This window comes from Panulirus ornatus, chromosome 11 (assembly GCF_036320965.1).
Source record: "Panulirus ornatus isolate Po-2019 chromosome 11, ASM3632096v1, whole genome shotgun sequence".
Taxonomy (NCBI): domain Eukaryota; kingdom Metazoa; phylum Arthropoda; class Malacostraca; order Decapoda; family Palinuridae; genus Panulirus; species Panulirus ornatus.
The window spans coordinates 60,311,523-60,336,407 of NC_092234.1; the positions used below are offsets into that span (position 1 = coordinate 60,311,523).

The following is a 24,885-nucleotide window of genomic DNA, read 5'->3' on the forward strand; positions in this document are numbered from 1 at the left end:
ACAGTTGGGCAATGAACGTGTGACTGAGGCCTTTTCTTCGTCTGCTACTGACGCTATCTTGCTAGCTTGAGGAACAGTGAACAAGTGTTAAAGAAGAATATATATATATATATATATATATATATATATATATATATATATATATATATATATATATATATATATAACATGTAGCAGTAATATAAAACCGAGTCAAACTCTATTTACATGAAAAACGGATAATGTCATGCGTGTCCAACAAGAGACCAATTAATGTAGCTTCACCATCGGTTTAAACCCTGGCCTGGTGAGGGCCACCACTGTGATAGACCCTGGCCTGGTGAGGGCCACCACTGTGGTGGACCCTGGCCTGGTCAGGACCACCAGTGTAAGATACCAAGCGACTTTAATCCACACAACCTTTGTGTTCGTCTTGAATGGGATGGAGGTTCATTTTGTAGTTTTCTGATAGAGACACTGTAGTCCACTGTATTAGTAGCTATTACATCTGACATGTAAGCCATACTGATATAAAAGAAACAGGTAAATAACTGACAAGTAATGATGCATTCGTAAAGACAATACAGATATATGCCAGTCGGTTGCGTATGTGTTCTTCTGATCTGAATGGAAGTGATTCCCGTTCGCAGAACCCCAGTCTTTGTCTACACCTCCGGTACACTTACATTTTCATCTTCAACCTGCGAGTCAAACAACAAGATTGGCAGTCAAAAGGGGGGGGAAAAAGAAATCAGCGAGAAAGAACCAAGGACGTGACGAAAGAGGAGGAGCAGGAAGGGGAGGATAAAGAGTGGTAACGGCGCCTCGGAGGGAAGAAGGTGGGGGGCAAAGACCCACCACAAGGAGGTAATGAAGAAAGAGAGACGTGAGGTGAGGTTCGAGGCGTCAATGGGGGAGAGGACCTGCTGAGCAACATTCACGTCCCTGCCTGATGTCTTCCCCCCCTCCCCTCCATGCATGTGTCAGCATTACAGCTGTCGCCCTCACCAGGAGCTATGATCCTACCGGGAGCCTGTCAGGTCACCACCTCACAAGGAGGAACGACCTTTGCACTCAGGTGCCAGCCGTGCGGGTTCACACGGAGGCGCCAGTCAGGTCACCAGCACACAGGTGAGTGTATCAGGTCACTATGACACAAGGAAGCCAGTCAGGTCACCAGCACACAGGTGAGTGTATCAGGTCACTATGACACAAGGAAGCCAGTCAGGTCACCAGCACACAGGTGAGTGTATCAGGTCACAATGACGCAAGGAAGCCAGTCAGGTCACCAGCACACAGGTGAGTGTATCAGGTCACAATGACGCAAGGAAGCCAGTCAGGTCACCAGCACACAGGTGAGTGTATCAGGTCACTATGACACAAGGAAGCCAGTCAGGTCACCAGCACACAGGTGAGTGTATCAGGTCACAATGACGCAAGGAAGCCAGTCAGGTCACCAGCACACAGGTGAGTGTATCACGTCACCGTGACACAAGGAAGCCAGTCAGGTCACCATGACTCAGGGGAGAGTCAGGTCACCCCAGAGAATAGGATGAATAACATTCAATTTGCTAATGCAGACCAGGCACCTTGAAGTCTGCACTTACTCTGCAGCAAGATATATATATATACATATATGTATATATATATATATATATATATATATATATATATATATATATATATATATATATATATATATATATATATATATATATAGCTTTAATAGGATAGCATTGATTAGGGCCTCAGTTGCCCATGCCGTCTCAGCTAACATAAAAAAATAATAGTATAGCAAAAATGAGACACAGAACTGGGTGGAAAATCAAAGATATCCTACGGAGGAGAGTGAGGTCGTGGTGGCTTGTATACTGATCATGGCTCAGCTGAGTGGTTGTGATCACAGCTCCCGAGCAAATTGTCAACAAGTCGAGAAAGATTAATTTTGTATGACCCAGCAACTTCTTATAACATGTTTAGGGAAAAATCTTGCCCCAGACGTCTCATGACCCTTTTGACAAAATTGATGACCTCTCTCTCTCTCTCTCTCTCTCTCTCTCTCTCTCTCTCTCTCTCTCTCTCTCCATCTTACCCCTCTTGACAAAACTCATGACCCATTACGCTCTCATGATCTCTATACCAGAAATCATGGTCTGTTACCCCTCTCATGACCGACTTAAAAACAAGAAATCATGCTCCCACATTCTTATAAAGCAATGCTCTCGCATAAAACTACACTTACCCAACACTCTCACAAGTTATCAAGGTTCATGATGTGGAGAACGGGCCAGCGACATCTTATGATGTCATGTTACCATAACACTCATTTCCCAGTGTTGGACGACCGCATCAGTCACTGGCCGCCACGACCACCCACCACAATTATGGCATTATGCAACGGAAATAACTTCTCTCTCCGAGAAACAGCTGTAATAATCCTGGTGGCTTACGCTGTGACCTAATCTCTGCCCGAGGAACAGCGGCTGCCCTCGGCTTGGTGGCTTTATACCAAGGTCAAACAGCAACAGAAGTGAGGTGGGAGTCAGCAACTTTCGACTTCAGTGTCGGAATCTCTGCATTCCTAAGGTCTCAGCCAATCAACGACGCCCTACCCTCCTTACCAGCCAATGAACGACGCCCTACCCTCCTTACCAGCCAATCAACGACGCCCTACCCTCCTCACCAGCCAATCAGCAATCGTGTGCCCACGTCTTCTATCTAGTCTCTGACCAATCTAGAGGGTTATATAATCTCGAAAGGGCCACCAGCTTCATCTCACATGGACTGCTCTTATGGTCTGAATTTGGCCACCCTCGTACACCCAGGGAGGGGCGAACCAGTCAAGCAGTCGACCTGCCTTCGACAAGTGCACCACACTGATGTCTCTGCCATGTGACTCCAAACTGAAGGAGCGAGCCCTCGGGGGTACCTTCCCTGTCATCAGAAGTCTACTTGGTGTGTCTCTTGATCACTTCGTCTTCCTGGAAGGTCTCTGTTCTGCCTCATATTTGACGTGGGACATTGCCATTACTCTCTGTATCCGGCATCATTAATAAAGACCGTGGCATGAACCATATCTCTCTCTCTCTCCTGCAGAACCTCTACGAGACTCTATAGTCTTATCGCCTGCTTCACCTCCTGCACCCTCACCAGCACTGTGGGATTCTTGCCATATGCCAACCTCTCCAACACTTCACCTTGCCTTACCTGACCTCACCTTCTCATCAAGATCAGTAGCATCTTGCTCTGGGTTATATCATCTCTGTATATTACCCAGTAAAGCACTGTGTTGTTGTGCTTGTCACCTGTGTTTCCGTATCCCTTTTTCAGTCCATCGCCAAACACAAATGAAGTATAAAACATGAAAGAACCTTTCAACTTTTTCAAGTGGTGTCGAGTTGAGCGAGTGAGACTTCTGAAACACCCTCCTCAATCTGGCTCAGAACTCTCTCTCTCTCTCTCTCTCTCTCTCACTCTCTCTCTCTCTCTCTCTCTCTCTCTCTCTCTCTCTCTCTCTCTCTCTCTCTTACACACACACACACACAGATGTTTGCTCCCTCCCCCACATAATGACTCCCTTCCCCTCCCTCAACCTCACATAATGAGTCCCCTCCCCTCCCTACCCAACATAGTGACTCTCTTCCCCTTCCCTCCCCACATACCGACTCCCCTTTCCTCCCTCACCCACAAATTATAATGATGCTACAGAAGATAAAAAACTAAAGAAAAAAAACGAACATATAAAAAGCCTCTAATGTAGCAAGGCGCCACCTTCTCACACACACACAGACACACACACACATACACACAGACACACACACACACACACACACACACAAACACACACACACAAACAAACACACACAAAAAAAACCGCCTTCAATGAATCATCAAGAAGCAGCGTGACATAGACAGGTCCTTAGAAAACGAGAACAACTTACTGGAATTCTCAAGAAAGTGACTAAAAATCAGCATTCTTAATATAACTTGTTGACATTTCGTGTTACACATTGTGTCATATATCCGTTTCCAGAGCGAAATGAAAGCCATTGACGATGCTGGTTCATCAGTAAACATGTAGAGGTTTCGTATGGTCGCTCATTGGTCCGGTATGATGTAAGTTATGCTCACTCCCGCCCGATCCACGATTAACCCCCCAAGACAACTACCAATTTGCTCAGTGTTACTCACGGTTCATGTCGATCATGACGGCGGCGGTCAGGGGCGAGGTCAGGTTGGTGTTGGTGACCTCGCACGTCACCAACTTCTTGAGGTCCCTGCGAGTGAAGGGCCCCATACTGAGCGTATTGGCTCGGATGGGCGGGCCCACGGGCCCCTGCAGGAGCACATTGTTGGGCCCCGGGTGGAGCATGTTATCCTGCAGGTGGTCATCCATTTGGCTGTCGATGAGGCGACCCTCCAAGAACCAGAGGACCCTCGGCGAAGGCGAACCTGTCGAGGAAGACGACCACACCGGTGAATGGATGAAACATTATACGTCAAGAAACACATCAAAGGAGCAGCCTTGCTAATCTACAGGCCAAGGTCCCTGGAGGAGGAGAGCGGGCGGCGTAGCGTCAACACACGACACTGAACTAACATTACGCTCAGGGCGCGGCCGACACAACACGTCTCCCGGCTCACCATGTCTTCCTCTTTCTCCACAATATAAAAAGAATTTTTCTTTTCTTTACTGAAATGTGTGTGTGTGTGTGTGTGTGTGTGTGTTGGGGGCGGGGGGATACTATGCTGCTGTGGAGCAAAATTTTTATAACACCAAGATAACGTTTTGTGGGCGTATAGACAGACAGACACACACACACACACACACACACACACACACACACACACACACACACATTCATCATATGTATGTGCACCACAATCATCCAAGAAAGGTGCACAGACTTTTGAACCAGTTCAGGTCCAGCATCTCTGGAAAACCTACAAATGTCTGCTCATATATACACACACTTCGCCTGAGCTCACCACGATAAAGTAAAATAATCTGTGTTCATCTCAGTGTTAGTGTGTGAACAGCGCACTTGCAGTCCAGAATTTCTTGATGCTGAAATCAGCAAAATTCATGAGATTCACCGTCCTCAAAGTAACCCACGACCTCCATTGACAAACCTGCGCCAGAAAGATACTTTTCAACTCAGTAGCCAAGGAACCTTACAGTACTGAAAAACCTTACAGTATTACCGCGTCACAACAACTTCCCAGGACTAACTCAACTTATTATGGAATTTGATACCAATTTTGCTTTACAGACACTAATACAGTAGGAAACTTGCCCATAAAAACTCTATTTGAAATAATCAAATGCTCGTGTTTGCCAGATACTATGCAAAGAGTGCAGCGAAGATGAAAAAGAACTGAATGCAAGATTAAGCTGTATCTTTTTTTGTGTGTGTTGGAGAGGAATAAAGTGCTCCATTCCTGGATATGTAGGGCTTCAGCCACCCCACCGACCGGAACAACGTTCAAATTTTTTGTTTATCTAATTGTAGCTAGACCACGCAACACTGCCACGTCATATGATCACTGAGTGGCCATCGGAAACTCAAAGGTGGGCCGCTTTGATATCTACTTCTTTTCCTAGACGTCGAAGATTTGGAACACTCTACTTTCTACTGTCTTTTCCAACAACTAAGACCTGGCGCATTTTAAGAGGCAGGTTTTTCACTTCCTCCATAATTCGTGAATATTTTCCCTTGTCTTTTCTTTTTCCGTTTCATAATTCTCTATATCTTTTCATTAAGGCTCGCCTTGATGTGAACTTTTGGCTTCCGTTTCGATAATCATATATACCATCATTAGAGCCTGTAATATATATATATATATATATATATATATATATATATATATATATATATATATATATATATATATATATATATATATATATAATTCTTATTATACTTAACTCCCGCATTAGCGAGGTAGCGCAAGGAAACAGACGAAGAATGGCCCAACCTACCCACATACACATGTATACACATAAACGCCCCCCCACACACACATACACAGACATATACATATATACACATGTACATACCCATACTTGATGCCTTCATCTCTTCCCGTCGCCACCCCACCACACACGAACTACCATTCTCTCCCCCCCACCCTCCAGCGAGGCGGCGCTAAGAAGAGACAAAAAGGCCACATTCGTTTACACTCAGTCTCCAGCTGTCATGTGTAATGCATCGAAACCACAGCTCCCTTTCCACAGACGCTTCACATGCCCTGGTTCAAACCACCAACAGCACGTCGACCCCGGCATACCGCATCGTTCCCATTCACTCCCATTCCGTGCATTCCTTTCACCCTCCTATTTAGCGATGCAAACACAGTTCATGTTTCTTTTTGTTCAATGTTGTTATATCTAAACAACCGGATGGTGTAATGATGGGTTCACCACTTGGTCTAACATTAGCTAACGATTTTTTTCCACCATGAAGTCAGTTGACGGGAAGAATGTCTGCCACATTTCAAACCTTTGTTTTATAGACAATGTGTTTTTGATTTAATATTCAATAAGGGATATTTCAATAAAATTTCTCTTGATCAAGGAGCTAGAGGTTATAATTGAAGCAGCAACAGCCTAATCAATACAATGATCATGTCCTCTGATGTGAATAAACGAGGCAGTAGAAGCGTGTCCTGTTATTATACAGTATTTATGTTGCTTAAGTCTAACAGAGAGACAGACCCCTACCGCTCTGCCCAGTATAAAACATATTACAGCTTTTACAAGGTATTCTGCAAACACAACCCCAAGAATTTTCAGGTGAGTTTTTGATTAGAAAATTCTTAATAGTATTGGTATTGCTGAAGGATGAATTGGTACTGCTGAAGGATACATTCACATTCAGGGTTTCGAGTACGTGGGGAACTAAAGTAAAATCATCAATAAACGAAGAAAACTAAAAGATTCTCGGTATCACTGGGAGGTTTGGGGTTAACTTTATGAAATGATTTCATTGCCAAAGCAAGATATCTATCAATGAAAGATCTGGGATACTTTCACTTGAATCCAATAGTATATATCTTTTCAAACTCTTCTGCAAAAAATTCTAGAATGCATGTAAGTAATGCCCTAAAGACAATCGACAATAATGTTGAATATCTAATTTTGTCATGTTTAATGATTAATGATGAGTATATGAACGAACATTGGTGGTTTTTCTATTAATGCTACACTTGAACATGTTGCCGACCCTATTAATCAAGCAATATAGAAATGGTAACACACAAGCATTCTATACTTACACCGTAAGTTCTATAAAGGTATCAAATGGTTAAGCAAGGGGAGAAATGTTTGTGTAAATTTTCACATGCGTTGTAAAGGTATATTGTATGGAAATATGTCAAAGCCAGTTGCTCCAAGCTGTCCAATACGATTCATTAGTGCTCTTAGAAATTTGAAGGTAGATAGTGAACTATACATAACCAAAGCAGATAAGGATAGTAAAGTTGTGATCGTGGACAAAGATGATTAGCTGTCCAAAAATGAATCATCTTTAATAACTATCATGTGATTATGCAACACTAGATATCCACTCAAAACTGTTCATTCTCACTTTACAGACAACTGAAGAAGTTACTGAAAGAGAAATGGTTCTCTCATCAAAAGTTTTTCACCAATGCCCCTTTCATTGCCATATATATGGGGACTTGTCAAAACACATAAGCCAAAATATCCAGCAAGACCCATAGTGAGTTTAAGAGTGCTCAATCACCTATAAGTTATCATAATGGTTAGCTTCTTCATTAAGCCCACTGGTGGGTAATACAGCAAAGTCTAATATTATGAACAATGTAACTTTTGTTACTGCACTTAATAATCTACCAGCGTAATTCTATTTTAGGATTGTGAGTTTTGATGTTACCTCCTGTTCACAAAAGTTCCTGTTAATGACCTATTATAATATCTTCCGAGTACTTTGAATAATCTTGATATACTTGTTTCAAATTATGTGTATCTTAAACTTATAAATTTGTGTATAAAAAAACAATAATCTTAATTTAATGGGGAATATCATGCTCAGAACTTTAAATGGCGATGAGTAACCCTCTTTCACCAGTGTTTAGTAATTTTATATATAAATGGTAAATTTTGAAAGAAAATTACTAAGAGAAATTCTACCCTCTGAGGCAATCTGGATTAAGTATTTAGATGATGCTCTTTGTGTCTGACCAACAAGTGAGGATTAATAAACATTTCTCCTCCCCTAGCTCAACAATTTAGTACCTTCTATCAAATTCACTGTAGAAGTAGAAACTGCTTGTATGTTAACATTTTAGATCGCTTGATACGATATGATTGGCTTGATACAATATGATTAAGTCCACCATTTACAGAAAACCCACTAATGTCCGTTCACACGTTCACTATTACTCAAAATGACAGAATTGAACAATCAACATTTCTGTCCAAAAACTTATTGATAAAGAGTTTGAGGAGATATATAATACTGGATCCAAGGTAAAGTATCCGAGATAATATGTCTCTTAATCTAGCAAAGCAATCGTATCATAGAGTTAACCCCAAACCTTCCCCATGTTACTAAGAATCTTTTAGTTCTGCTACTTAGTTCCCATCTACTCGGAGCCTCTGATGTGAGTATAGCCTTCAGCAATACCAATATTATTAAGAATATTCTAATCAAAAACTCACCAGAAAATTCAATGGGCTGTGTTTACAGAATACCTTGTAAGATTTTTGATATGTTTTATTTTGGGCAGACCGATAAGAATCTTCATGCTGACTTAAGCAACATAAATATAGTATAAGAACAGGACAAGAATCAAATGTTTCCTTTAATCATGTTAAAAATTATGACCACTGTATTGACTGGAGCAATGCTAATTCAGTTATATGTATCGACTGGAGTAATGCCAATTCAGTTATTATAAACTGTAACTCCTTTACTACGAAAGATATCACTGAAACTTATATCACTGAACAAAAAAAAGAACTGTAACATTAATATTAGTGAAGGTTTATACAAATTGGATAGCTTCACTGTAGGAAAAATTTGTAAACAGTTCCCTTTCTTGTCCATATAATAAAAATCTTTTGAAAGGCATGTTGCCAAACCCGAACACACCAAGCCGAACACCAACATACGGTAACGCTTGTTTGTCAATTGCGTCTTAACTACGTCTCTTCCTTGCATATCAACTGACTGTTATATGTCTTCTATCTCATTCTTGTATCTCCCATGACGATGTGATCATTCATTACGCGAAAGTGGACATAGGTACTTTTGTTTCATTTTCCTGTCTTTTATTGCATATATATATATATATATATATATATATATATATATATATATATATATATATATATATATATATATATATATATATATATATATATATTATCCCTGGGGATAGGGGATTAAGAATACTTCCCACGTATTCCCTGCGTGTCGTAGAAGGCGACTAAAAGGGGAGGGAGCGGGGGGCTGGAAATCCTCCCCTCTTGTTTTTTTTTTTTTAAATTTTCCAAAAGAAGGAACAGAGGGGGCCAGTTGAGGATATTCCAAAAAAGGCCCAGTCCTCTGTTCTTAGCGCTACCTCGCTAACGCGGGAAATGGCGAATAGTTTAAAAAAAAAAAAAAAATTATATATATATATACACACACACACACACACACACACACGAACAAAGTGCATATGAACGCGCACCTTCAAAGAACATACAAACCTCCAACAGCCAGGATCGAACCCAGGACCTCTGTGCAACAGGCGGGAGCACTACCGCTAAGCTATGATCGTCCCTAATAGGGAAATGACTATTCGAATACTATGTACTCGAATATCCTTCGTCTCACGTTGGTGAGCAACGGGGCGATCATAGCCAAGCGGTAGCGCTCCCGCCTGTTGCACAGAGGTCCCGGGTTCGATCCTGGCGGTTGGAGGTTTGTGTTCTATGAAGGTGCGTGTTCATATGCACTTTGTTCGTATTCATACACCTCCACGTTGTACAGTTAGGTTCGGTAAAATGCTATCCGCTGGCTGTGTGAGCCTGGGAAATGACCGGTGTAGATCCCGTTGCTCACCAACATGAGACGAAGGGTATTCGAGTACATAGTACTCGAATAGTCATGTCTCTATTAGGGGCGATCATAGCCTAGCGGTAGCGCTCCCGCCTGTTGCACAGGGGTCCTGGGTTCGATTCTGGCTGTGGGAGGTTTGTATGATATCTATCTATCTATCTATATATATATATATCAGGCTTTTATCGTTATCATATGATTAGGGTCATAAAGTGGGCAACAGTCCTCATTATTCTTAGCACATTGACTTAAGGATGACATCATCATAACCCTACCTGATGTAGATTCATTGTTGACGTCACCACCGGAGCCGGAACCATACAGGAGAGAACAATACAAAAGTCCTCAGCTCATCACTGACAACATGGCTGGCTACATAACGCAACCATAAGTACCTTATTGGCCTCCCCTTCTGCCGGGCAATAAGGAATCCGATGGCTGCCAGCGCAATATATGGCAGGGCGAGAAATGCCTCGGAAAAATTTGTGATCGTATTTTTCTTTTATTGGGAGGAATACAGCTGCGTATTCCCGGCCACCAGTGGCAGTGTGGAGGTGCCGTTGCCTGGAGGGAGTGGGCCTGAGGTCCACTCAGTGGGGGGAAGACGACGATATTGTGGGCAAGCCTCAGCTGTGGAGGACACACAGTGCGAGAGGAGTCTTACCTCATATTGTGGGGTGTACAGGAGGAGCTGCCGATCCCTTGCCCTCCGTTATGAATGGTCCAGGCAGTTCTAGGACTCTGGAAATAGCTTCTCCCCGAGGACTGGGTGATACAGGGGCAGACTGATCCAGGGGGTCCCGGCGCCCTGATAGCTTGAATGGCTCTCACGCTGGTTATCCTTCACGTGACTACAAACATTATATATATATATATATATATATATATATATCCCTGGGGATAGGGGAGAAAGAATACTTCCCACGTATTCCCTGCGTTTCGGAGAAGGCGACTAAAAATGGAGAGAGCAGGGGACTGGAAAGACATGCCAGACTGGAGGGTATGCCAGAAAACTGTAGACGTGTATGTTACGTGCAACGGAATGTTGCTTCCTACAACACATGCCCACAGCGGCACCACAGGTGCGCCACCATCTGCATGACCCTGGCGACCCACTATCCAAGCCTCCACACCATCACCTGCACGACCCAGGAGACCTAACTTCCCCAGCATCCACACCATCACCTGCATGACCTTACAACTCACCTGTATGACCCTACATGGTCAATGGTCGTCAGACGGTCTGAGACTCAACATATGCTATCGCCATCAAGCAATCACATGACATCATGTTGTTGTCATTAATTCTCTGTGATTTTTTTTACATAGTTTTTACATTCTTTCGTAAAAGATCTTTAACAAGTACATAAAGGGAAGTAAGAAAGAGAAAAATTGAAATGTATTCTTGGGTGAAAATTATGATCGATTTTCGCCGGCTCCGTTCGTATGTAACTCAATTTTTCCCACGAGAACGATTTTGCAAGTTAGCGAGAAGTTTCCAAACTTATAAGGGAACCTTTACAGACATGGTCACTGGATACTGGAATAACGTGCCTTATAATGTTATTATAAACGACAGAACACTTGACGCGTTCAAGAAGACCTGGACCATTAATCTCGGTGGGTAAGTCACCATTATTTACACAAATGGTAATAATGACCTTCAGCAGGTAACCTTGTTACAGGATAATAGGCTTTTTAGTAACTCCTCTCTCTCTCTCTCTCTCTCTCTCTCTCTCTCTCTCTCTCTCTCTCTCTCTCTCTCTCTCTCTCTCTCTCTCTCTTTACGTACCATATCAAACTGTCGGCCAAGAAGAAAACACTATCTTATACTCAAGTTAGCTGCTGTGTTTAGCCATGATAGTCAAGTTCAAACTGTGTTAAAGTGACATCTATTTCATTCTATCACACAGTTAAGTAGAGGTTTATTACTCCTGCAGCTTCACATTCTCATCACACCACTCACTACACTCTCACATCTGCCCATCTCCTACCTTCCGCATGCCTCACACTTCCCTCACACATGCCAAAGCTGCTTTCATAAATACTTCCCATTCCTCGCCCACTCTCACAACTTCATTAGGTCTCACCTTTTGCCATTTTACACTCAGAGTCTCCTGGCATCTCTTCACAAAATTCTCTTTTTCAAGCTCACCCACTTTCATCACCCGTATCTTTTCCTCTTGTCTGAAAGACTTATGCAAATCTTCACCCACGACTCCTGCAGGTAATGACCAAACGCCACACCAGTTGTCTCTGCTAGCAAAGTCACGTCCAAGAGTCTCTCTGTGTACGCCTATCATGTAGTACATAATCCAATAATTTCCCCAGTACCATCTCTCTAACTCGCCTACGTATACTATGCACGTCCCTATCCTCAAACCAGGTTTCCTAATAACCAGTCAGTCCTTTCCAGGCACACGACTACACAAGCTCTTCACTCCTCTTATTCACAACACTGGGTACGCCAAGCCCTCCAGTCACGCCCTCAACTGCCACATTACGAATTCTCGCATTCAAATCACCCATCACTAATACCCGATCTATTCACACACTCACTCAGCTCCTACCAAAACACTCGTCTCTCGTCCACTGTCCTTTCACTTCCAGCTGCATATGCACTAATGATCACCCACCTCTCGTAAATTAATCTAATTATTACCTACATCATTCTGGGGTATTCTCAGCGTGTCATAGAAGGCGACTAAAGGGGGTGGGAATGGGTGGTTAGAACCACTCCACTCTTCTTATATTTCAGTTTCTGAATGATGGAAAAGGAGCCTAGCGAGAAGTCCTCATCATCCTCGAAAGCTCAGGCTGGGGTGTTTGAATCCGTGGACGTAACTAAGATGAGAATAAAGGAGAGGGAGGTGTTATGTTCGAGGAAAGAAACCTGAATGTTCTGGCTACGAGTAACACAAAGCTCAAGGGTAAAGGAGAAAAATGGTTCGGAAATATCTTAGGAGCAGAATCGGGGGTTGGTGAGACGGCAAGAGCTAAGGAAGTGGTAGCAATACTGCTGAAGCAAGGATTGAAGAAGTGTGCGACGAAAAGTAAGGAAGTGAGCTCCAGAATGATGTGGAGGCTGTGAGATATGGGTGATTATCAGTGCTTATGCACATGGCCATAAGAAGAAAGATCATTAGAACCAAGTATTTTCGGAGCAGCTGAGAAAGTGTGTCAGCAGTTTTGACATAGGAGACCGGGTAGTAGTGATGGGTGATATACATGTAAAGGTGAGCGATGCAGCACTTAGGAATATAACTGAAGGGGCATGGGGTATTCAGTATCATGAATGGTAATAGTGAACAGCTTGTGGAGTTCTGTGATGAAAAAAAGGAGTGGTGACTTGTTTCTTAATTTCTTACGTTGAAGGCCCAAGTCAGGGACAGAAGTCCATATCAAGGCCAGGCCTTAAATGAAATATACAGAGGATTATGAATGGGAAAAGATAAAACAAAGGAAAGTATTCATGAATTTTGAAGGGAGTGAAAACCTGTCTTTTATAACATGCCAGGTCATAGTCACTGGGGAAGACATGAGAATGTAAAGAGTTCCAAAGCTTCATTGTGTAGGGAAAGAAACACTAATTAAAACGGCCCACCCTTGAGCTGTCGATGGCCACACAGTAATCATGTGACGCAGCAGCTTGCCGAGTATTGCGTGGTCTAGCTAGTGGTGGGGGGCACACAAGCAGCCAGCTCTCGGGAGCATAAAGCAAAATAATACCTATAGAAGAGAAACAGTGATCCAACATTGCGGCGGGGGCAAAAGGGTCAAGTTTTGAGCTTAGCCTGGAAATACCTGGTTTAAAATGAGGGACATACAAAAGTATACGTATGTGAGTAGGAGAGATGGTCAACAGGCATACAAAAGAGAGACTTTTAAACGTGAATGTGCTAAGAGGATGTCTGATCATTACCTTGTGGAGGCTAGTGTGAATATTTGGAGAGGTTTCCGGAAAAGAGGAAACTTTATGGGTGAGAAGAGAAAGGTAGGAGTAAGTGAGCTTGGAAATGATACCTGTGTGAAGAAATATCAGGAGAGACTGAGTGCAGAAAGACAAAAGGTAAGAGTAAACAAAGGTAGGGGAGTGGGTGAAGAATGTGAAGTATCTAAAGAAGCTGTGCTTGACCACTCACATCGCTCCCCGTATACCAATTCTTTCTACTTCATTCTACCCCATGCACGCCCTCACTCCCTCCCGCATGATCTCATTCTCCCGTCTCCAATTCGGTCTTCCCCTTCTTTCTCTACCTCAGATTTCTTGATTCTGGCACCGTAATTGTGTGTGTGTTTGTGCATGTGCGTAATCTGCGTGTGTGCTAGTGTAAATACGTGTGTATGTATTTGTATCATGAAAATATGAGTTGGATACTAGCCCAGCGCTGGAGGCGAATACTGAAGGCCTAGCACAGCGTGTAGCAGACCTGGGGAGTCGGCAGGCAGCCGGGAACACCTGCATCTACAATCTTCTGTTTCTACTCAAAATCAATAGACAGCAGAAAAGGAGATGTGAAAAAATATGAAAAAAATACTGTGTCTGAGAGCAGCACAGTCTAGTGCAGCGAGTAAGCAACAACAGCAAACAATTTTCGGAGTATGTAAACAGACGAAACACTCGGGGATCTGTGAGAGAGAGAGAGAGAGAGAGAGAGAGAGAGAGAGAGAGAGAGAGAGAGAGAGAGAGAGAGAGAGAGAGAGAGAGAGAGAGAGAGAGAGAGAATGTATTTGCTATTTTGAGGACGAACAACAGGAAAGGCAAGATCTGAGGATGAAGGCAGAGATGGAGAGGGAGGAAGACCCAGACAGGTCCAAGAATATATGGCCAGGTGAAGACGTTACTCCTGTCAGACCAGGAACTACAGATGGTTAGAGACGAGCAAACGTGGCTGCAAGGATGACTGAAGGAGTGTCTAACATTAAAGGCTGATGGAGAACAATGATGGAGACAGTTCATCGCATAAGGATGGAGCTGTGCCACAGATATATAGTGACAGTGACGCGAGGGAGAGAGTGACACTCAAGAAGGAATCACCGAGTAAAGTGGATGCTGAAGAGTTCCTGGTGGCATCATGGGATACATATACAACCCGGTGGCTGAGCGCTTCAACCTGCAGGAGGAACTTCTGGGAGAGCTAGAGGGACGAACCTCAGGGACACGGCCGTAGATATGGCTCAAGCCTGGAACATCGAGGATGTGAAGCACACGTTAGAGAGGGAGACATCTGTGGTGGTGGTGGTGTGGATGAGGTGCCTTTCGAACATTACGAAGGACGAGTTCGAGAAGAACTATTTGTGAATGAGTTCTTGAGGCTACATCACAGTCATGAAGCGAAGGTCTTCAGAAACAGATATAAGCAACAAAAAAGGTACAACAACAGTAGCAGCAGCAGCAGCAACCAAAATGGAAGGCATGTAAAACTTTCATAACAGGGGAGAGTGACCGAGGGGTCTTGGGTCTAGCCTCAACGCGAACACATCATGAGATATTCAACAGTGTTTTTTTTATCATAAAGGACAGATCAAGGCAGGAGACTGACGACTTAAGATCTCTCACAATCCCCAAAACTTGAAAAAATAAAGGGGGTTCAGAAATACTTTCCCCCACACTAGGATAAGAAACTGGTTTTGGTAGTCATATAATATTAATTCCTACACACACACACACACACACACACACACACACACACACACACACATCGTCCAACCGTCGATGGGGTCAGAAGTGTGCCAGTAGCGCTCTCGAGCCGCCAAAGGTCAACCAATGACCTCAACTCCCCCTCCCTCTCCTCCCAGTTGGATACCTGGATTACGCCCGGCTACATCAACCAACTTCACACGAGATGCTTACTTCCACTGACTTCAACTGTGACGGAGCCACACACCAGATAACTTTACCCCAGTGAACAAGTGGAGTACCAACTCAGCGAGGATCTCTCGAGGAGCGTGTGTTGGAGCTGTGGTCGCCCTGGTTGGTGTAAACACCATTAACACTGACATACACTCCGGCCCGCCGACCACAGGAGAAGTGAACCAAGAACTCGGTAAGAATCTCTCTGGAAGGCTAGAGGTATGATCACCTGATGTTAACGATCCTCACCAAGACCCAACTCCAGTGACCGACGTCTGTCACCACAATGACCTTAAACCAGCCCCTGCTCGTACAGACAGATACAAGAATAATCCTACACCTACTACCGTGGGTGTCATAAAAAGTCCATGAACAAGTGCACAGATACACAAGCAATCAGCTTAGTTTTTCCCCATTGTTATGTGTATTTCAAACACTATATTACTGTAACGCAAAAAGAAAAAAAAAAATCGTGGAAATATTCGTCACGTAATGTTCCCCATCAAATACATAATGTATGTTAACACAGTTTTGCTACACTGCAACCAATATGCAAGTTTTGATCACTTAACATTCAACTCATCACCATTAAAACCATAATATATAAACAATAGACTTGGCTCTGTAAAACTTCCCGTATTACGTAGATACACACCACTCATGTGCTTCTCCAAAGCGTGAGAGAAATCCAGCTTTACATTGGTCTAAAAACTCTTTTGTGATTCATTAACTAGTTACTATTATGATTCCACAGCAGTTCTGTAAATTTTTCACCAGTATACATTTTTAGCCGGATGGCTTTCTGAATTCAATAAACCGTTCATTATTATCTGCTTTATCTATTTACACACACACACAAACACACACACACACTCACACACACACACACACACACAGACACACCCATTACTACTAATACAATCATAATTACCCCTGAGACCAATTTCTAATCACGAGTCCCGCACACACTTCAGTCTTCTCTTCCATTTCAGACCATCCCTTCCCCTGTCTCACCTCTTCTTCCTCCCCTCTAATCACCCTATGAAAAAAAAAAAGAGCAAGATCGGAGCGCAGAGAAAGGGTTAGTTGATGAGAGGTGACGTCTCGAGACTGAGCGAGATGGAATACTTTTAATTCCACCCTCGTTAACAGAGGTAAGCAATGCCCCATATCCAGACAAATAAAGTCCTTGTGGATATGAGACAGCTGCTCACAGGGGTAAATAGTTCGTTGTGGCGATGATGATCAGGAGTATCCGGGGAAATAGTGTTATGTTACTGTTATGTTATCATGATGTGGTGAAAGTGGACAGACGGAAGCGAGTCTTTCTCTTAGAAAGAGATATAGGGAGAAACTGCCTTCTGGCAGAGGCAAATCTAACCAGGTGACTGCATCTACATTCTCGACTGATGCACATGTACCAGATGAAAGAGGAGTTATGTTCAGGAGTGGGAGGGATTCAGAAGGGCCGGCCAAAGTGTCATGGTGTAACACTTGACGTGAGAGGCACCACAGCAGATGCGATCAAACCACGAAGAGCGGGAGAAAGATGTAGCAGAAGATGGGATGTTGTATTCCATCCCGGCCAATACAACATCCGTTGTATGTTCAACACAACATCAGGCACGTCGGCCGGCGAGGCAGTGACCGTCCCTGGAGAAGTCAGCAGAGACGCCGTGCTGCACAACTAACCACTGTGCTCTCCCACAGTGCTACGATAAGCCTTCAGAGGCGAGGAGAGAGAGAGAGAGAGAGAGAGAGGGGGGGGGGTGGTCAGCTCAGACACAAGTGACTGAAATGGGATTGTGGTGGGAGGACCTAGTGCGGCAGAAATAAATGTGTGTATAGCGGGAGGTCTGACAAATATAGAAAAAGGTCGAGTGTCTTGGAAAGGTGGTCGTGACGGTCGGGGAATTGTGTTGGGTGTTAAATTGGCTGTTCCAGATGGTTAAGGACGGATCTCAGCTCCGCCGGGATCGTGTGGGGGTAGAAACGAGGTATTCTCCGGGGTGTACAGTGAAATCCTCTGCACAGAAGATTTCAGGACATGGATGTGCAAAGAGCGATGCTTCGTGGCAAGAGGTCAAGTACTCGAAGTGTGAATCATCAGTGGATGACTTAGGAAGGGTAGAACGGAGAGTGTTGGATATACGAAACAGGAAAGCAAAGTTTTCGACTGTAGAGAAATTTCAAGGCGGATAATATCAAAATGAAGAGGCTCAAGATGTACGAAACGAGCATTTTATTACATTTTTTTTTCTTATCAAAACGATGGTAGAAATTAAGCCCCGGGATGTGGTAGGGCAGAGGGGAGGCAACCTTGGACAGTCGGGTATGAGAGAGGAGCAGCAGATCTAGAGAGGAGGACGTGGAGAGATGGCGTTCTTCAGAGGGAGGGACAGATATGAGACCACAAATACTGCAGAAATGAAAAGAGAAAGACCCTGGCGTAGGAGCTGTGTCGGTGGGAGTGAGGTAGGATCCAGTCGCATGATGTCGGTCAAGGGGGCCCTCGGGACCATCCGATCCTCCTCGACCAGAGGCGACGCCCTGACTCAGCACCAGAGACTCCGGCCGAAGGTGTACTGCCATGGCTTCTGGGTGACAAAAAGGAAGAAGTAGGGCGGAAGGTAGAGGGCTGTGTGAGGCGTGTTCTGGTTGAGGACAAGGTGTGACTCGTGGATTTTTTGCCAGCAGCCCAGATGTTGGTGTGGGGAGAACAACAGACAGCTACCTGGGCTAGGGAAGGGAACATGACGGACAGCACAGTGTTGTGCCACCGTGACGCTATCAACAACCATCCAGGCACCACCTCCTCCCCCACCTTCCTACCTCCCTAAGCTACAGGAAGACCTACATGCCTACAATACACGTGGAGCTACTTACCTACAGCACGCGTGAAGCTACGTAACTACAGTACGCGTGAAGCTACTTTCCTTCAATACAGGGGGCACTACTTTCCTATATTACAGGAAGAGCTACTTACCTACAATAAAGGTGGAGCTACATACTTAATGTAAGAGAGGAGCTACTTACCTACAACACAGGAGGAACTACTGACTTACAACAGAGGAGGAACTACTGACTTACAACACAGGAGATACCTACACTACAGGAGGAGATAAAGAGCGAAAGGAGACTCAGAGAGTTGCTGTGAAAACATTTCCTTATCACAAGTGGAGCAACTTGTGGGGGAAACTTACCATAAAAGTAAATGTTTTTCAAATTCTTGGAAATAGAAGAAAAATTTCTTTGACAAGAACGGGTTGCTCGGAGGCTGGGGCCCTCCTCTGACGGTGGGGTCCCATGGGGTTTAAAGCTCCTTACTGTTTCACACATCTAAATGACTAAATGAACACACACACACACACACACACACACACACACACACACACACACACACACACACACAGACAGACAGACACCACAGACACAGACACACTCACACACACACACACAGTTATGATCTACGTATCAGAAATATAGGGTCACTATGGTGTAAGGGAGATGGAACTGTCGCAAATGAAATTCTTACAGCATTTTATATATTCACAAGAACACATGCACTGTTATATAGTGTATGGAGAACCTAGTGTTTACCCACTCAAAAGATGTATCATACGTAGAATGACTGGCTATTGGTCGCGACTGATTTTCGGCAACAACACTAAACGGAGTCATTGAATGTGTAAATGGTTGTTGAAAGAAGTAGACTTGATCGATGGTCACACCTCATCGTGGATAGCTTGTATCAAGACAGTTGAATTATGGTTTAAAAGGTCACTGGAGTACAACTTGGAATAAGAACGTGCTGACTTAATCAATTTGTATAATCAATGTATTAAAATGTATATTGTACGGTGGAATATCTTGCAAAATGATGGCATTTCAGTGAACAAACTACGAACGTGTAACAATATATTGCCAGTAATTGTGGTCAGATATTGAGGTGAGGAGAGCAGGGGAGATCGTATTTGCAGCAAACGTAATGCTAATGTTGTGGCTGATGAATATCATGCATTATTTCCATGTGAAAATGATGACATTGTTAGGTCACGAAATAAGTATATTCCAAACCATTACTAACATAGGCCAGTTCAATTCAAATACATTTCGTTAATGCCAACTAATAATGATGCATCTGTTCTTAACAAAATATCGGACGAGCAGCGTTGAGTATATTTAGGTGAATTGTCGTAATGGCAAGTAAATGTAACTATTGCTGACAAGTCCTATTGTTTACTTACTCCCACAAACATGGCAAATTACATTTTAAGATAACTGCTAACGTTATTAAGGAGCTGCGCTCCATACGTTTTGTGCAAGTCTGAGCAAAGTAAACTATTCTATTCTATTCCATTCTGTTCTATTCTATTCACAAAGACAGGCCAAGAAACTCAAAAACCAGATAGAATTCCGCAGAGTATCCGTCAAGCAAGAGAGACCAAGAGAGAGAGAGAGAGAGAGAGAGAGAGAGAGAGAGAGAGAGAGAGAGAGAGAGAGAGAGAGAGAGAGAGAGAGAGAGAGAGAGAAATAAGGGGGGGGGGGGAGGGCAAACAATACAATCAAAAGGCAAAAAAACGGAAGACACCACATGAGGCCAGTGGACAGTCCACCTCCGCCAGTGCTGCACAAGGTCAGGGATGTTAAGCGATGATAATTTCAGACTAGATAGTATTGTATACAAACGCCGATGGATTAGTAGTACAGGGTAAAGAGATGGAATTTCAAGGATTATGTCAGGGAAAACGCATCATAACGCATGTGATATTGTTGGAGTTCTGGATACAAAGCTTACGAAAGAGATAAGGTCTCACCTTCTCTGTCCAGAGGAGAACGTGATAGTGAGGAGGGAAAGAGAAGACAAAGCAGGACTGGCTCTCCCAGTAAGAGATAACCAGACGTTCAAGTCGTTGTCAGACAGTACATAATGGGAAGGGTAACTGTAAGGAAAGAAGTACACAGCAGTTACGTTAATGATGTATAATCTTCCAGAGAATTTTTACGGTCCAGGACACAAACATGCAGTGACACCTACGGAGGAACAGCCAGAATGGTCTATGAAGCTGCACTTCACAGGGAAGGTAGAGTACTGACACTGGGGGGGGAATTCAGTTGCAAGGAGATAGACTGGCGGGGTTTTGGTCCTCATGGTGACAGAGAACCATGGAGACAAGTTCCTAAAGTGTGTCCAGGAAAATTCTTATGCCAGTAGGTTAGTAAACACACATTAGGATGAAAGGGACTGATTGCTCCTCGCAACTAGATCTTATCTTTACACAGACTAGCATGAATACTGAAAATATTACATGTGTTACATCACTTGCAGAGAGTGATCATGCAATGCTTATGATGGATTACGTGGTAAACGAGTATGTGAAGAGAGTAGAGACGAAACAGGATTTGAGGAAGAGATAGAATCGTGGAAACTACATAGAAATTACAAATTTTTATGATAACAGATTGGGAAATAGAGTTCAGGGGCCAGGAACTAGGGCATTGCTGGGAAAGGTTCTGTAGAATCTGCAGCAAGCGAGTGGGGAAATGGGAAGCTCTTGATTCAAATACAGAGTAAAGGCCAAGAAAAAGGGAAGAATGACCAAACATGTCAAAAAGCGAGGGAGCTTCGAAATGCGCAGTGGTGTACGTAGATACAGGAAACACTGCAGCCAGGTTGCCTATGCATGGTATAAAGCAGCAAGGAACGAGTATAACTGAATGAGAGAGGAGGGGTAGGAGAAATTATGGAAAGACTATCGTGATCAAGACAGGAGAACACACAGAGGAAAAATTGCCCAAGTGAAAGGCAACACAGCTGTAGGGAAAGGAGGTCAGCGGCAACGACCGCCTTAGATTTCTGTAAGAGGGTGAGCTTTTTCTTAGACCAAAGATAAGGTTTATATTACGACTGCTAGAAAGCATTTGACACTTTACCGTATGGGAGGCTGGTTAAGGGAGACTCCCCCGATGGAAACAAGGTTATCTTATTGGAAGGGAAGGAAGGACACAGGTCAAAGGAGCCTTCTCTAGATGGGTGGAGGTGATCGGCTGAGTGCCCCAGGGTTCAGTTTTGAGACCTTTAATCTTGTATGTGAATGACAAGCCCGGAGGTACGGACTGCTACCTGAATATGTTTGCAGATGATGCACAGGTCATGAAGGAAGAGAAAACTGGGCATGATTGCATCAACTTACAAGGGGACCTAAACAGTCTCTAGATTTGGTCTGATACCTGGTTGATGAATTTCATCCAGAGCAGATTTGAAGTGATGAGTGTAGGACAGAGTGAAAGACCTTAATATGATTATCATCTAGCAGGAAATAAGCTTCAGCATATTGTGTGTAAGAGAGAGAGACTTGTGAGTCACCAGAGTCCCAGGTTAGGTAGACTGTAAAGGAGACATTGTGTCTCCTGGCAAACAAAACGATAGATTTTAAGTAGAGAGACAAGGAAATAGTTAGTTAGCTGTTCATATCCTACATTAGGACAAATATACAATACACTTCTCAGGTTTGGTCACTACACCTAAAGAAGCATGAAGAGCTAACAGAGAAGGTCCAGAGGAGGGCAACAAAGATGATCACAGAACTAAGAAAGATGAGTTGCATGAAAAGGCTGTAATCTTTCAACTTGTCCACCTTGGAAGAGAAAAGAGTGAGAGGTGACCTGATCATAACCTCTAAGCATTAAAAGAGATCCGTGACGTGAACAATGAACAGTTCCTCGGGAGATGTAGGGACAGAGGAACCAAATGACATCACTTGACATAAACCAAGAAACTTGTACAAAAAGATATGTAAAGGAGTACCAGTGCAGTGTAAGTGGTGGACGAATGGAAGATAATGACTGAGAACATGGTTACTGCAGACACACACATACACACACACACACACACACACACACACACACACACACACACACACACACACACACACGCACAAAGACTGTTGACCCTCCCCTAACCAATATGGCTGATCAGTGCCACCTGCCTCAGCTAGTGCCATCTATCGGCCGTGGCAAACGTCTGGGTTTTATGGCCCTCCACCCCGACCACGACCCAACATCTGAGGCCAAATGTCATAACTTGCAGGCCGGTGCCTCACTTGGAACATCCGACTATTCAGTATTCCTGGACCCTGGTTAGCGTGGGTGACGTAGAAGGTAAGTGGGGCCAATTACATCATTACCATCACAGAGGACGACCATCGCTTCTGCCACGAGAAATGTGCGAGGTCCCAAGTGGCTGACGTGACCTTCACCACACCCCCTCATTAAGAGACTAAGGCAGGAACGTGACCCGGCCGTATGCCCAAACGGCACCAACCTGTACGAGGCCCTCTGTAACGAGGTATCTCGCTGAGAAGAAATTTTATCCTCCCACCAAACTACAACACCTGAAATAATCCGACATCAGCCAGTGGTCTGAGCGGTTTGAACGACCAGACTTGTTTCCATTTCCCTGGGTCATCTCTCCAGTAAAGAAGCAGTTCGTCTTATTAACGACCTACCATCTGATACAGCTTCCCTCCTGCTTGACACCACCTGTCACTCAGCCTATCATCTGGCCCCAACCTCCCCTGAATCAGTGCAGGAGTTGCCAGACGGTTACACACCCTTGAGACAAAGCTTTCCGCTACACTCAGTGACTTGCCGGTGACACTGTACAAGGAGCGTTTCCCCAAGTTACTCCAATATGGATGTCAACAAAACCAAAGCCTTCTGGTGATTTACGACCCACGCCACCATCCGGTCCCCAGCTAACTGTGAGAAAGTTTACTTTTTGTTTGACTCTGTAGATATTACTCTCACACACAAGGTGCAAAGTTCCATAGTTTGAAATTATGTGGAGCTACTCTACTACTCTTTGCCTCGTCAGCTTTCTAGAATTTTCCTACCGCAACTTAGGACTACGTCATGTCCATAACACAATCATTACTAGTCATCACCAGTGGGTCCTGGAGAAGTCTCATTTCATCCATGGTTTACACATCGCCTTAGTGAGTGCGACTACGCTGTACGTTGCCGAGCGAACCTCAAGTCTCTCATCTATGGCGTCCTTCAGGTCACACGGATAAGATCCTTGTGCTTCATTCGCATAAACGATGCCCTTATGGAGGCATCTGCTCGATGGAAGTCTTCTGATGTCTGTATCATTAGTGTTTCGTCTTGACAAAAGCTAAGTCGACTACACAACCTTCTCAGAAAACCCTAAACAGCCTCAGAGTTGAATCAACGCCAACCACCACACGTGTCATCCACCAAACCAAGACTGTGGTTAAACATACCATACTCACCTCCAGTCACGTCCCACCCCTTACTGCCTCACCAGGTCTCGACTCCCCCTCCACGTTGCTCACTCCACCAAGCTTCTTGGTGCCACTCTGAACGAGAAGTTAAGCTGGAAGGAACACGACAGCACCATCATCAAATCCTCCAGTTATCGTCTCTAAATTCTCCGTCAATTCAAGACACTTGGATTCCTTGTACGTGAACTCAAAGATCACACACACAACTTTTGATACCTCCCAAACTCAGCTCTACCTTCCCTGCCACGTCTTCTTCCCTCTCCACTACACAATAGGGCCACTCGAAAAGGTGCAGCTTGAAGGGCAGGAAAGGCCATCTCCGGTCCCTCTTACACCACTCGCCAAGAGGCGCTAAGCCCACTCGTCCTTATTGTTTTTAGTCTGGACCTCATCCTAACAGCCTTTTGAAGAAGTGCTGCACTATCCCCGCCACCGTCACCTCCCGCCACCAGAGACAGCATCATCCCTGTGTTATACTGCGGAACCACAGCCTCATGGAACTCATATACTTGCTCGTACTGCCTGAGAGAGAGGAGTAGTCTCATCCCAACCACTGTTATAACACTTTAAGGAACCCTTGATGTCTGTAATGGCTCCCTCTTTGACAATCCCTCTCCTTCTTATAGCCCTGATGTCTTTGCCATATGTATTTTTTTTTTTCTTTGTATTTTCA

General features: G+C 44.0%; 1 protein-coding gene across 2 annotated transcripts in view; it reads right to left on the bottom strand.

Moving 5' to 3' along the window:
* Positions 1–24,885, bottom strand: part of LOC139751591 (protein turtle homolog B-like) — a 900,734-nt gene that overhangs the window by 235,248 nt on the left and 640,601 nt on the right. For both annotated transcript variants that reach the window (XM_071667192.1, XM_071667193.1), the window contains one exon: positions 4,171–4,431. In XM_071667192.1, the coding sequence (XP_071523293.1) occupies positions 4,171–4,431 (261 nt within the window). The remainder of the gene's footprint in view (positions 1–4,170; positions 4,432–24,885) is intronic.